This window comes from Thamnophis elegans, chromosome 2, assembly GCF_009769535.1.
Source record: "Thamnophis elegans isolate rThaEle1 chromosome 2, rThaEle1.pri, whole genome shotgun sequence".
NCBI classification, from domain to species: Eukaryota; Metazoa; Chordata; class Lepidosauria; order Squamata; family Colubridae; genus Thamnophis; species Thamnophis elegans.
In genome coordinates, this window is record NC_045542.1 from 55,608,702 (window position 1) to 55,624,293 (window position 15,592).

The following is a 15,592-nucleotide window of genomic DNA, read 5'->3' on the forward strand; positions in this document are numbered from 1 at the left end:
TTACAATTAGAGCCCAAACTGCTATTATTAATCTAAAAATATGAAAAATTTACCCACACACACTTCCCAGAAACTCTGGATTGAGCAGTATAGAACTCATCATAATAAAGGAGAATTTGGAGAATGAATGCTTTAACTATACAGTTGCTTTCAATTTACATTCAAAGCCTTTATGATTGGACCTATAACATAAGATGTGGGTTGAAAGTGCTTTTGAAGAACTGACAATTTCTACTCATCCACCCCAATGCAATTCTTTGAAGAATTATGTGTATCCTCCCAAAAGTAGAGTCAGGTCCTGGTGAACAGTTCAGAAGTTCCAATCAGTCCCAGAGGAATTTAGAGATGTAGATTTGCTACAAATCCCCCCCTCTGTAGCTTTTATAATCCAAACTGATAATTAAAGTAGACAAATGTGTAGTTTCCTGTCCTTACAAACTATACACACGAAATAGCATTGATTGCTACTCTAGCAAAGCATCAGATCTGAAGTTATGTAATGTATCTTTAAACAGAATCAAACTGAAGTCCTGGTGACTTAAACATACCCATGTAGTGCTATTGGCAAAAATATAAAATTGCTTTGTCATGGCCTTCTTCTGGGGATGTTTATTCAACTCCCAAGTCAAGTGGAGATCACAGGTACTCCCCGACCCTGCTTAGCTTTTAAGATCAAGATTGGTCTTGTGCTGCCATCTGCCAAGTAGGATTTTATTCTAGCACTAACTTTGTAAGGGTAGAAGATATTACCTATATTACCCAAAATATCTATTATTAGATATTACTACTATTGGCCACATTTTGAATGGCTAACAATTAACTAACTAACAAATTTTTACCGAGTTTTGTTATGAATAGCATTCCCCTGAAATTGCTATGTACAGATACATCTCTTCAAGAGGATTTACTAGTCTTGAAGTCTGTATAGCATCTATTTGGACTTCAACCGTTTCATATTAGGCTAACTTCTTACAGATTTTAAAAGCAATACAAAGCACATGCAAGTTGAATTGGTGTCCATCTTTGGCATGTATTACAGATAGTGGAGACTATATTTTAAGATGAGGTATATGCATCTTATATTTGATAAACACTGGCTTTGTTGAAACAGCTAGGTTACCAGGCTGGTTACCAGAAATTTTCCAAAATCAAGACAGAGGCACAGTGTAAAAATATTTAAAGCACAAACGGATGTGGAGGCCAGATAAATACATCAATACAAGCAATTGTTACTTAATCTGTCTGTTAGGAAAAAAAGCAGAGATCACATATAATGGCCATTGGGATATACAGGCATAGATGAGAACCAATTTCCAGTGCAACATCATGCTAAACATAAGTGGGTAGCAATGGGGAGAGTTCTGCTCCCCCCCCCATTTTTAAAACCGTGGAGTCAAATAGTTGCTGCTTGGGTGACTTTGACAAAAGTGTCAGCCTCAGGGGGAACATTTGTGATTCAAAACAATGAACCATTATCCAGGGCAGACTAAAACAGTTCTATCAGCATGCTGAGTTCCAAGAGAAAAAGGGCAAAGCAGCTGACTTCTGTTTTCACAGACAAAATCTAGTTTTCATATCATGCACCTGATGAGGCAAGCTTGTTCCTGGCCTCTATAATTGCAAGGATCTTTAATCTTGTGTAATTAAAGGGGGGGGGGGAAGAGAGGCTTGGAGCAGCTTTTGAAAGTGCTAGAGTGGATCTTTTCGGGTCAGAGGCCTCAATTGCTTTATTTCCCAGGCCTTTCAGAGGACATAAACTATACAGCCCAATAATATGTGTGTGCATCCTCTTCAATATTTATTTTACAAGGCCATTGTTCTAGTTTGAGGATAGTGTACATCACTCCACTTTTTGTATCTTCCATAATAGTTTATGTTGTCTTCTAGAGCAGAGATGAAGATTGTGACAAATCAGGCATTAAGGGGTGTCTTTGCACCAAATGACGATATTCTAACATTCTCTAGATGCACCTTGCTAAAAAAAAGGAATTGTATGCAAATTTAAAGAAGTGATTACTGTGTTGCACAAATTTACGTATGCTCTTAGAGACGTAAATGTGCCTCTTCTATCCAAAACTGGCCAAAGGAGAGAAAAAAGAGTCTTCTGATTGCAAAATAACACAAACAGGAATATGATGTAACATGCATATTAATACAGAAACCAAGGGAAGTAGGATTGTTTAACAGATCCTGTGATAATCAGCACAATTATTGAGGAAGCTTCAACTGTAGTAAAGGAAGCTGAGAGTGAAATTGAGGAGATGGTGAAGTTTAGCACCTTGAAAATTTAAAGGCGAGAAGGAAGGGTTCCAGAGAAACCCTCCTAGTGAACGTATATTATAGCATTCACAAGCCCTACCAGGTAAATGGTGATCCTGGGAATGACATGTCACTCAAACCCTTGATGTGTTGATATCCCTTTCAAAGTTTCAGGGATACATAAACCTGACGCTTCAAGCTGAAACGACACACAGCATGAACAGCCAAATCTATGAACAGCGGTGAACATAACGGCAAGCCACTTTCTCTCTTTTATTACTGCATCTTAATTAGCCAAACAAAATTTGCCAGTAAAAAAAGATTCATCACACAGTACTTTATACATATATTGTAAGCAACCAAGCATTCACAGCTGCAAAAGTAACATACCCCTAAGCATTGCCCCATATGACAGCTCCATTGGTTTTAAATACTGTACAGAATCAAGTCTATAAAGTTTAGTAATATTTCTTTTCCCTTTCCCTCCCCAGCACTTAACAGATAATTTTAATTTATACATCACAATCATGTGGCCCATCTCAAGACTAACAATATGCCTCATGCTTTGGCTTCTTGGTGTGTATGTATAAGCGCCTGTCACTTTGACAGTCTCTTCACTCTGGATTACAGACATACACCCAAAAAAGTTACACGGCTGCAATATGCCCAGTGGCAATTGCATAATCTAGAGCTTCACATTATTCAATAGCTAAAGGGGGGGAGGGGGGATGTAAACTTCTGTGCATGCCACTGGTAAGGGCAAAGAACAGCAAGGATAAAAGGGACAGTGCTTGAGAATGTAAAAGATGTCAGCAGGTTCCAAGGAGGAAAGAATAGGTAAAATCTTCCACAGGGGCAGAATGTAGCAATTCAGACAAGTTCTTCATTGTGTTTTGAGAAAAGGTAGCTCTCCTGTAAGCTTGCATAATTAACATTTTTCATGGCTCCTCTCACCTTATTAAAGCATGTTGGCAGTTTACATGATTACTATGTGGAAAAAGGCAGGCTTTTGAAAAGGGTCATCACGTTAAGATCGGCAGCTGGTTAATTCTCTCTGGGGAACATAAGGTACCATTATCTCATCTGTGTAAGAAATCTGACAATACCTCAGAACAGAATTGCCTTTCTACACAATTAATAGCGGGTCTGGTAGTGCAGGCAACAGGTAAAATCTATTCCTGACCTCATCTGACAACTATATCAACCTAAGTACTCTGAGTTCTTATAAAGTTGGGCTCTTCTGAGTCATAATTGCCTGGGCCCCGATAGCTTGCTTGCTGCAAGCTCTTAAAAACAGAGAAATGCTATTTCTCAAATGTTACTCTGCAATACTAAAATAATTCATCCACTACATTCCAAGCCAACACAAGATTTGTGTCATCTCCCTCAATGTTCTCCAAGTGGATTATTCTCTTGGGAGGGTGATTTAAGAGGGACATCTAAGTTGTTATCAGAGTAGGAATCATCAAGGTAAATAAATGTGAAGCCATGCAAAGATGGAGGAAACCCCAAATGAAAAATAGAATGCAACTCTGTTTTGACTGCAGGAATGTGGACAACTAACCAAGTGAAATTTGTTGTGGAAGCATGCATTTTCAGTTCCCTGCAACCACTCCTTCGTCACAATACCATTCCTGGAAACAGCTAAAGCAAATGATACAGAATCTGGGAACCATGAATAATATTAATGAAAAGGATGTGATTTTATTTAAAGATGCTTGATTAGAGAGACCCACTGTCTACCAGAATGTAGACTTGGTTGTTGTAGAGTTGATATGAATCCATGGAGATATAGAGTCAGGCAGAATTGCCACTTTGCAAGCACATAGGTGAAAGCAGAAATTCAGAAATTATGGTTTGCACCATGCGATATTTAGAGAATTGTCCTGAGGTACCTTAATGTTCATAGTTAATTCTATAATGTTTGTGTATCCAAGAGAACAGTGAACTATGTTATATGCACTATTCCTCTTCAAGGCAAAGTGGAACAAGATATGCTATTGTACACTTAAGACAGACCAAAAGTCCCAAGTGCTCATTTGACAAGTACAGCTTGTCTTGTGCTTACTTGCTCCTCATGATTAAGAGATTAAGCAATTAAGGAAAGCAAGCTGCTTACATTTATCGTTTGGTGGCTTTCGTACAGCACGTCCCCTTAGTTCCAATATAGTCAACAGTGAAAATAACTAAGAATGATGCAGAGCAGAAACGTGGGCTATTCGTTTCCTTCTAATCAACAGACTTTAGTGAAGTTAGGTCAGGCAGTAGAAGAATACTACAGCATTACATTTTCCAACTAGATACTGAATAAAGATCTTTCAGGATTTAATCAAAGGCAGTCCCCATTTTCAGCAATATCCACAGCACCCAAGAACTCAAAACAAAGAAGAGGTCGTCACTTCATTGACTAGGAACTGAAAGATCCAATTCCAACTGCACTTAAGTTCTGAAATGGAAAGACCACAGCACCTCTCTTTACAGAATCAAGCCCCAAGGGGGAACATCATTTGTGTGAGAAGGGATGGGTGGTGGTGGAGGGAATTGATTGTGTGTGCGTGCTCAATCACCCTGTGCATCTGGAATGTGATTAAAAAGACAGCCTGAAATGAGTTATGGAATTCTGCTTCTCTATAACAAACCAAGCCAAGGAGGAAGGGGTGCAGTGAGACAGTCTATTTATTGTTAACAACTTTTGCTAGGTTCTTCCTCCCTGTGCCCCCCTATCTTTCTGTGTGCCTGTCTGTCCCTAACTTGGATTTATTTTTTTATTTATCTTCTGTCCACTCGGGGATATTAGCCTCTACTAAGGTAGCCCGGTACAGCTGCAAGACACCACGGATGCTTTTTATGAACCCTTTAGACAATGGAAAGAGGGGGAACCCAATATCAGGGTAGCCACTCCTCTCAGGGAGAAAGCTCCTGTAGCTCTTTCTCCTTTTCTTTGGTTTCACACTTGGCTGAGCGGCAGAGTCCTGAGAGGCTTTACCCTCATCTGATACGTCTCTGGCAAAATGTGCTTCTCTGGCCTGGCCCATGCTCTCAGAGTCTGAACACTGATGGGTGTCACTAGCAGCCACTGTTGACATTCCGCAACCGGAGTCTTCCAGCTCCTCCTTGCCATCAGAGAGTTGGCTAGCTGCTCCTGCAGCCCCTAACTCTTGCTCTCCCAATGGCCCCATACTGTCTACAGGACTCTCAGCCAGAATGCCTCCTGCTGAGTGCACAAAGGAAGACTCTGCCAGAGCGGCGTGATCATGGCTCCTCTCCACCAGTTCATTGGTCTCCACCCAAGACTCAATACGGTGGATCAGGCGCCAACCGTTACAGCAGAAATGCTCATAGATCTCCTGCTCAAAGACTTCTACGGGCTTGCGCAGCAGTTGCATCATTGACTGCACCACACGGATCAAAGCCATTTCGTTGTAGCATCGGCTGTTTTCATAACCCTCTTGTAAGCCCCGGTCACTGTCAAAACCAGCTTCATTGTAATAAGGCTCATTGACTAGGATAAGCCCTAGTAGTAAAAAAAAAGTGGGAAGGGGAAAGGAAGGTAGAAAATAGTGGGAGAAATAAGATATTTAGTACATGTGTAATTTGGAAATGTACATGCATGGAGACGGAACATGCTTTACTTAAAAATATAATTGGAAAAGAAACAGAATATACAAATGCATCAGGACAATGAACATACTAGAATTAAGATAAAAGTAAGAAACAAATACTCTCTATTTTGGAAAACCGTATTTTTAAGACTACTTTATTTTTTTATTCAGGGTTGGAGATCAAAATAATCTTTTTGAAGTGCAATTGTTCCAAATTTGAATTATTAATCCCAATTTACTGGGTTTTATTATTTTGTGAAGTTGAACTCCTCAACCATGGAAACATTTGATGAAAAGCCACAATATAATCTCTCCAAGATTTTGGAAAATGACAAAAATCTGTTACCTTTTTGGACCTATTTGAGGAGAAAAAATTTCTAGGCAGAAGGAATGCTATTTTAATATGAAGGGCATTAAGTTTTGGACTAATGCTTTCTTGCTTTTACTTTTTCAAAGTACTTCTAAGAAAAGGCCCGATTGCAGCTTTTTCTTATAGGTTCTCTATATATCAAGTCAGATGTTCAAATTAATGCCTCCCATTGTTAAACAAAACTAGGTAATTTAGATAGTATGTTAATATGAGGAATTGCCTTATTTTAAAAAAAAAAATCAAACTCCCCCAACTTGTTTGGAGATACTGTTACAATCTAACACAGAAGATGTACCATATACATGGATAAACCACCATACAATTCTTTATGCGACACACGCCTAATGAGAAACACGCCTACTGTATGTTTTCAAAACATACAATAATGTCTGAATTATTAATCTCATTTTTTACTGTTAACCATTTTGTTATTAATACCGTGTTTCCCCGAAAATAAGACAGGGTCTTATTTTATTTTGACCTCCCAAATTTTGCTTGGGGGGGGGCTTATTGGTTTGGGGTTGTCGGGTGGCTGCTCTCTTGTGAGCGGGCACCCGAAGAGCTGGTCACAGCCTCAGGGGCAAACGGCTGTGTTGCACTGTCGCAGCAGCGCAACAAAGCCACCATGAGGTGACCATGCTCATGGGCAGCCGCCCAGCAATGCCCCTTTCCAGCTGGGCAGAGCACCACTCACCGACCCAGTAATATCCCAAAGGCGCTAAGCTGCGTGGCGCTCTCCCTGGCTGGAAAGAGAGGTTGCGCGAGCACTTGTTCTGCCTCCAGCTCACGTGCCTCCCTGCCTCACCATGCCCAACTCTCCCTGCAGGGCTGGGCCAGGGCGCCGCCACCCCCGCACTGCCTCCACTATGCTCCAAGCATAACCGGCTTCCAAACTCCGGAGATCTGCTGCCGAGTCTTCCAGCAGCGGCCGCTCTGGGACTACGCTCTATGGTTGTGGGCTGGCTGCAGGAAGACCAGTCTTCCAACAGCAAGCCCACAACCATAGAGCATAGTCCCAGAGCGGCTGCTGCCGGAAGACTTGGCAGTGGATCTCCAGTGTTTGGAAGCCGGTTATGCTTGGAGCATGGTGGTGGTGGTGGTGGCCGCAGCGGTGGTGGCGCTGCCTTGGCTCAGCCCTGCAGGGAGAGTTGGGCATGGTGAGGGAGGCAGGCACGCGAGCTGGAGGCAGAAGAAGTGCTCGCGCAACCTCTCTTTCCAGCCAGGCAGAGTGCCACGCGGCTTAGCACCTTTGGGATATTACTGGGTCGGTGAGTGGTGCTCTGCTCGGCTGGAAAGGAGTGTTGCTGGGCAACTGCTCATGATACAGCTGCCTGGCAACCCCCCGCTCCATCTTGGCACAGCGCCACCCAAAAGCGTCATGCAATGTGAGTGCCTTTGCCCCCTTCCCCTGGCTCCTGTGACTTTGTGCCTTCAGGATATTGTTAGGTTGGTGAGTGGCGCTCTGCCTGGCTGGAGGGGGGGGGGTTGTCCAGGAGGCTTATTATTGGGGGAGGGCGTATATTTTTGCCCACAGGAAATATATGGCATGGTCTTATTATTAGGACATGTTGTAATTTCGGGGAAACACGGTATAGTTTATAGATGACAGGCTAACAATTTGCAAGTAGATTTACCGTATTTTTTAGAGTATAAGACACACCTTTTTTCCTCTAAAAAGAGGCTGAAAACCTGGGTGTGTCTTATACACCGAATACAGCATTTTTTGCCTCCTGAAGCACCGCCCCCTTCACCAAAATGGCCGTGCCTAGCCTTATGGAGGCTTTCAGAGAGATCCTGGGGGCTGGGGAGGGCAGAAATGAGCACAAAATGGGAAGTTTCTTGCCCCCCCCCCAGCGCCCAGCAGCACTCTGTACGCCTCTATAATGCTATGCATGCATTTTGTTTGACAAAGAAACTGCCCGTTTTCATGAAAAACGGACCGCTATTTGCTCTTTTTTGGCCCCCCATCCCGCAGGAGCACTCTACAAGCCCCCGAAGGCTATTCATGCCTTATTTGAAAAAAATGGGGCCGTTTTTGTGAAAAAAATGGCCTGTTTTTACAAAAAAACGGGGCATTTTGGGGAGGTTTACAGAGTGCAAAACCTTTTTTTCCCATTTGGAAAGCTGTTTAGTTAGAGTGCTTGATGAGTTTTAGGTGCTATAGGTTGTCAGCGACTTCCTTCTCCAGCACAAGGATAAATACACCTGGAAACATCTCCCTACCTACCCACTCTCTCTCTCTCCTTACCTACCTACTGTATTTCTGTTTCTATCCCTTTCTCTACCTACCTACCTACCTACCTACCCTCTCCCTCCCTACCTACTTATTTCTCTCTCTATCTATCTACTTATATACCTACCTACCTACTCTCTCTCTCCCCTTACCTATCTACTGTATTTCTCTCTATTTTTTCTCTCTCCCTCTACCAACCTATCTACTTTCTCTCTCTCCCCCCTACCTATCTACTGCATTTATCTCTATCTCTATAGCTATCTGCCTACTGTCTCTCCCTACCTACCTACTGTATTTCTCTCTCTCTCTCTCTATCCCTTTACCTACCTACCAACCTACCTAATCTCTCTCTCCCTAACTATCTACTGTTTTTCTATATCTCTCTATTTCTCTCTCACTATCCTTCTACCTACCTACCTACCCTCTCTCTCTCTCCCTACCTACCTACTATATCACTCTCTCACTCTTTCTCTATACCTTTATCTACCTACCTACCTACTCTCTCTCTCCCTACCTACCGTATTTCTCTTTCTTTCTCTCCCTCTCTATCCCTCTATCTACCTATCTACTTTTAAAAAAATTGCCTCTTCAAAACCTGGGTGCGTCTTATCCTCCGAAAAATACAGTAGTAGTTTAACACTGAAACTTTTTGGCATGTTTTGCAGGGGGTGGTAAACTAATATTGTTACATTAATCAGAATTCAACCAGGGAGAACGTAAGGTGTATATGCATTAGTTTTAGGTTTTTCAACTTTTTTTGTTAATGTCTTTTTTGTTGAGTTTTTTCTTTTATTTTTTTTAAATATTTTGGCCTTTTGTATTTTAATTCTTTTTTGAATAAACTAAAAATGTTGAAAAAAAATCTCTGAAGATTTATAGGCTATGCAAAAGGTGTCCGCTCCTTGCAATGAATGCCTAGGGTTCTCAATTACATGTAAATGCTGCACTGTTTTTTTTACAGAAGTGAACTGAACAACTGCCAAGAATGGCAGTGATGGAGCATCCATGAATAGCAAAAAAAAAAAAAAAAAAAAGTCTTGGCATTTCTTTGTTTTTAACCACAAGCTCAGGGAGTACCTGCTGCCAATTCTCCATATTGGCAGCTATCCCACTGGTGACTGAGGCTTTGCTTTTAGGCCATGAAATAAATAGCCATGCACAACATTGTTCTTGGGCAAGGAAAACAACCCCTAGCTTGGCCAGCCAGAAAACAACCTTTTTCTGTCTTGCAGTAGGTTTTGACCCAATCTTTTATACCATCTTACTGGAATTTACCTTGGATTGAGATGAGCACCTGGAGAAGGCTAGATTTACTGGTCCATCTCTCTGTACCCTGGAATAATCAAATAAGAGTAAGCAGTGAATTCAACAGCAAGGATTACACAGCATTAAAATGCAGTCACAGCAACTTTTAAGAACAAGACATTTGCAATGGTCCATGCTCTGCTGACTTCCATTCCTACCCACAACATTACTGTTCATATGAATGATATCAGTGTCTAGAGATTCCGGGTAAAACAAACTTTTGGGGCAATGATAGCATACATACTTTTCTTTACATCTCTAATCAAAAAATTAATGTACTGTAAGATAGAATTCTATAATATGCCCATTGAAAGACAAAAGAAGATTAGTCCAACTGGGAAACCAGTAATAAAAATGAAGGTGCTATAAGGAACACACATAGAATATATTTTAAAACAATTTTCTATTATGGGAACGGAGTTCAGTGGTAAGCATTCATACAATTTTTATAATGGAGTAGGTGGAAGGAAAAGCGTTGCCAAAAAACTGAAATGAGTTGTGAAGAAATTCTTTCTAATAACAGAGGTTAGTTTCATTTGCTACATTCAATTTATATTTTGTCTGAACCAAAGTATTCTGAGAACTAGATTCTAAATGAATGGGTTCTGCAGTAGACGTTTTTTTAAACAGCTGGCAGCTACAGACAAACCCTATATAATTGGACAATATTCTGTATTAGAACAGTATCTTTGAACAGCAGATAGAGTAAGCCACCTTGCTATTTAAGTTATACCATTAAAGAAAGTATTGCAATTGCATGCAGTTTACAATATAATACTGAATAACTCAGATCAAGATGACTATAGTAAAAGTCAGCAGCAATTGTTACCTTGCCTATCCAAGTGCCCAGAAGGCTTACGCAAACCTTTCCATTGTCATACAAATTGGGATTCAGTCTGCCACTGCACTGGGAGAGGTAACGAAAGAGTGGGGGCACAGCTGGATAGATATTGGGGAGTTGGATGTCAAATAAAAAGAGGCCATCTTCATACGGTGTGCGCGTAGGTCCTTTGACTAGTGCGGAGAAGAGATCCTGTGGAGAGGTTATGTATAAGTCCATGCAATAATCCATAAAGAGGAACCAGAAGAAACTAAAAATGTTGTATCCAAAGCTATTAAGAAAATGCACATAAGCCTTTTTTTTTTGGTTTCATATCAATATACACCTCAATAATTCAGGCCAGACTGTACTTTAACTAAATGTTCAGAAAACGTTATCAAATAAAATTTCTGTTCTATTTAGTCTCTTCCACATTTGCTGAGTAACACAGAAATATTAGCCCATACCAAATAAAAATACTGCTACTTTGCAAACTGAGATTATATGTTATCTTGCTGAGACTAAACAGATAAGATACCTACACAAAGTCTCTATGAGATAGAGATACCTTATATTTACACCTCCTTTATTTCCATAATAGAAGTAAGGGTATAAATGCAACAAATTACACTGGACAAATTGTTGGTACCTTCTCAGAAAAAATACCTTAGAACAGCCATATTAATTCATTCAACAAATGATAAAGTTCTGCTACATTTAATAACTATCTACCAAGCAATAATATTATATTGGCAAAGTTATTGAATTAACTCCTACTCATATACACACACGGGTGTTTATTTATCTTGAGGAAAATACAGAACAAATCTAAGTTCTTAGTTTTAATTATCTGCTAACAGATAAAACGAATTAGTTTTTTTTCCTTGTTCGTGTAAAAAACCCAACATTTTTTTCATTAAGAAATACCTTAGATGCAAAGTAACATCATTCTTTTTAGGAATAAAATTATAAACAAATTTTAGAAAATTGTACTTAAGAACAATTTTAAAACACAAGGCATGCCTTTCTTTATGGACCATGTAGTTCATATATAAAGGTTTACATGACTTACCATTCTGTCTTCAAATGTTTTGACCATGATACCATCTGGCAATGAAGTTGCTAACAAAGCCATTTCTTTCCTCACTGTGCTGAAAAACTTCTTGGCTTCTGGAGGCTGAAACTCCATTTTTTTAAAGGCATGGCTATCTAATGGGGCAATAAATGAATAAATAAATAAATTGGGATAGAAGATTATCAATTTTTTCACATTCTCCTTTGCTTCTAACATTTGCTAGAAACTTATTTAAATAAGTTTCTGTAACTATAAAACAGCACTAAAATTATTAACAAATAAGGTAATTATTAACAAATATTGCCAGAATGGTCAAATGATGATTGTATTAAAATACACTGTCTAACCTGAGCAGGGATCACTAATTTTATCGAAGATTGTTGAACTGAATGCAAGTCACTATTGTAAAGACTTTATGCAAGACCAGATAAAGTTACGAAAAGAGAGATGTAGAGAGAGAAAATTGAGAAAGGGGTCAGTCTAGAGATAGACTTAATGTTATATTTTACACCTGGCTCATATGTTTAGAAAGAAAGGGGAACCACTGTAACTTACTTTCAAACACTGGTCCCAATAAAACAGAATTATGAATTTACGTTTTTTTCAGAAATTGCTGGACTTCAATTTCCCTGACAGAGGCTAAGGGGAGCTAATAGGTTGCAATATTGTTAGAACGCCCTAAAGTCCATTCTTAGCCCCACTTTTAAAACTGACCTGGAGCACACTCTAACACCGAGAAGACTTCCCCCTTGGCACTGGTGAAGGTAACACCAGGTCTGCCTCCACTCTGCTGACAAAGCACTGGGGTTTCGCTGGGCCATTCTGATGCCACTGGTGTCTGTGTCTGAACTTCTCTCTCTTCTTTCTTCTCTGCCTCTGCCATTGCCTCCATCTTTTCTTCTTCCACAATAGCTACGTTGTCCAGGGTTTTCTTCAGATTCTCCTGAAGCTTTTTTATATCATCTAGAAACTTCTTTTCCCGAGTAGGCTTTTCTGGTTCCACTGTGGGAGAGGTTGGATAGCCTGTCAGCAGTTGTTCAACTGTCATATTCTTCAAGCTTTCCAAGATCTTGATGGCCTCCTTCAACTCTCGGAAACTCTTTGGGGTTCCTTCCTTGCCTGATTTATCTGTTGTTAGATCAGCCACAGCCATTGCCACAGCACCTTGTACTTGTTCCTCTACCTTTTTCACCTCTTCCACAGGTACTTCCTCAGGTTCAACTTCCTCAATTTTTGTGTGGTCATCTTCCATGAGACCATTATCTGTCTCCCAGCTATCACTCTCATCCTCCCATTCATCTGAAGAAGCACCACTAGTGCTGCCATCTATGGAATCAAGGTCTGTCTCTTCATCCATTTCAGATTCTATATTGTACAAGTGCTAGAAGGCAGAATGAAAAAGAGGAAGAGTCTCAACACATGGCAAAAGACACAATCCATTTTATTTGATGATAATGTAGTCTAATTTTCCTATATTTAAAAGGGATCAACCAGATTAATTGCAAACCCAGAGTTCCTTAAGATGGGGTATGTATGTATGTATGTATGTATGTATGTATGTATGTATGTATGTATAAAATCAATCAATCAATCTTTTAAACAAACAAACAACATTTATCCATTTATGGAATACCTCAAGGGTTGAACTTTCACTAGGAAGTAGACCCTACACAATTCATAAATCTGGAATGCTGAACCAGCAATTATCTCTGGAATTAAGGGGATCCTAAGTTCATTGTAGCTATTTGAAAAAATGCTAACTGGTGCGGAGAGCTTGCAACAGATCAGAGAGCAATATGGATTATCTTTTTAGACTAAAGTCGCCAAGACAGCTGTAATGTTAACTTAATTATCTTTATGCTATTTAACTTCATCTTTGCTATTTTTACTATGTTGCATGTTTTATAAGACAATTAAGAGATGGAAATCCCTGAATTAATCCAAATTGCCCATTACCTTTTCCTCAGACATTGCTCTGCTAGTAACAGTCAATCTGAATAATCTTCAATTCCTTACCTCACCACTACAGAGCATAAGGAGTTAATGCCCTTGATTTTTTAAGGAATGATGATCTTCCTGGCATTTTTCTGCATTTTCTTTGAACTGTCCTTCAGGCTATCATACATCCACTCTCCCACTTTCTAGGCTCCATAGATTTTGATAAAATGTAAGTTTATATGTTTTTATAAAATGTACATATATCCTTCAGCATATAGATTTATACAGGATTATGACATTTATTCTATAATACAAATAGAGTCATGAAAACAGGGGAAACATTTTTATTTAAAACAATACACCTTATAATGCAGAATTGCACAGACAGCTTGCCTTCACGGAAGGCCCCTCCATATGATATGATCATGTGTGACAAGAGCAGGATGGGATATACCAGAGGGCTTTGTATCACACAGCCACACTTCCGGCACTGGGACTGTAATTAAAGGAGAACTGCTCTATTTAAGAAAAGGAAGCCTTGAATGTTAACTGTTTATTTAATAGGTTTCTGAAGCAAGAGCAGGCCCTTTACTTGTGCTTTAGTAGCTTCTGTGCTATAATAAAACAAAGAGAGGCAAACTACAATATTTTAAGTAAGTTAATGGTCACTACTTTTGTTTTTGAGACAAATGCAGTTCTTTAAAAGAAATATTTATTAGAGGCCTTAAAAGACTGTATTAAACATCTTTCAAAATAACAGACCACATTTGGATTCCAAAAATAAAGCAACTATATAACAGCATAAGTTCCTCAGAAGGTAAGATTTGACTACTAAAATAAAAAATAAACAATCACAGCAGCAAATCAGAGCAAATTGTTTTTATTACACAGTGTTACTGAGATACCAATAAAACTAAAGTAATGAACTAACAGAGCAATTTCTCATATATTCTAGAAAACTCTAATATATAGAAGCCACTTAATAAAAACAAGATAACTAATATCATACATCAACCGGAAGCAACTTATTATTTACCTGTGGCAAAACAATTGTCCTGGAATTATCTGCCCATACAACTTCTACTTTACTGCTGAAATCCACTCGGGCCACCTGTCCCACAGAAGGCTAAAGAAACAAAAGCAACCATTATTTATTTTATAATCTACACCCTACTTTTTAATAACCATCCAAGTAAGGTAAGCAAGATAGCTGAGCATACAATAATAATGTAATTTTTAAAGCTATGCCATTGAATTTAACAAAAGCACAAATACTAATGCTAAAATAATCCTTAGATCAATTTAAATGCCCAGGTTAAAGAGGCCTATTTTAAGATTAAGAAAGATTTGCTAAATCGGGCCCAAAGCCTTTCCAACTCCAATGGTTTGTTTCCCCAGGGGCTGCCATATCTTTACAGAAGTCTGCAAGAATCAGAACACAAGAGCACAACTATTGAAAAGCATATGGAGTTTCTAATTATCAAGACAAATTCTGACAGGCTGTTGCCTGTTACCCTTCCCAGTTTTACCACAGGGTAAACTGATAGACACAGCAAAAATAAAGAAACAGACTGGGTCAACAAAGTTAATCTGAAACACACCCTACATGATGGATGCTTATTGTCATATCCCAATCTGACATTTAGAACAATCTGGCATTAAGAATGTAGGATGTTTTGAGATGGAGATTTAGTTTACTTTATTGTCATTTCACATCATACAACAAAATTAAATGCCATATTCAGTGTACATTATAACCATAAAAATAAAAACACAAACACACATCCTTCACATGCTATATAATTGAAATTAAATTTACCTTTGTAGTGAGATTACATTGCATCAAAAAAGTGATTATTGACAAGGATAGTTAACTTTCATTCTCTATAATTTTGCATTCTACAATACCCCACATATTCTTTCCCTTCGGTAGTTGCTTTCAAATAACTTCCAATTTTCATCATTCAATTTTAACTCTCCAATTAAAAAT

At 39.2% G+C, this 15,592-nt stretch overlaps 1 protein-coding gene across 3 annotated transcripts in view; it reads right to left on the reverse strand.

Moving 5' to 3' along the window:
- Nucleotides 1-2,518: 2,518 nt before the first annotated feature.
- UBE2O (ubiquitin conjugating enzyme E2 O) overlaps nucleotides 2,519-15,592 on the reverse strand; it is a 79,890-nt gene continuing 66,816 nt past the window's right edge. For all 3 annotated transcript variants that reach the window (XM_032211258.1, XM_032211256.1, XM_032211255.1), the window contains 6 exons: nucleotides 14,639-14,728; nucleotides 12,379-13,045; nucleotides 11,662-11,798; nucleotides 10,599-10,802; nucleotides 9,740-9,797; nucleotides 2,519-5,773 (listed from right to left, as the gene is read on the reverse strand). In XM_032211258.1, coding sequence (XP_032067149.1) covers nucleotides 5,025-5,773; nucleotides 9,740-9,797; nucleotides 10,599-10,802; nucleotides 11,662-11,798; nucleotides 12,379-13,045; nucleotides 14,639-14,728 — 1,905 coding nt within the window. In that variant the 3' untranslated portion in view covers nucleotides 2,519-5,024. The remainder of the gene's footprint in view (nucleotides 5,774-9,739; nucleotides 9,798-10,598; nucleotides 10,803-11,661; nucleotides 11,799-12,378; nucleotides 13,046-14,638; nucleotides 14,729-15,592) is intronic.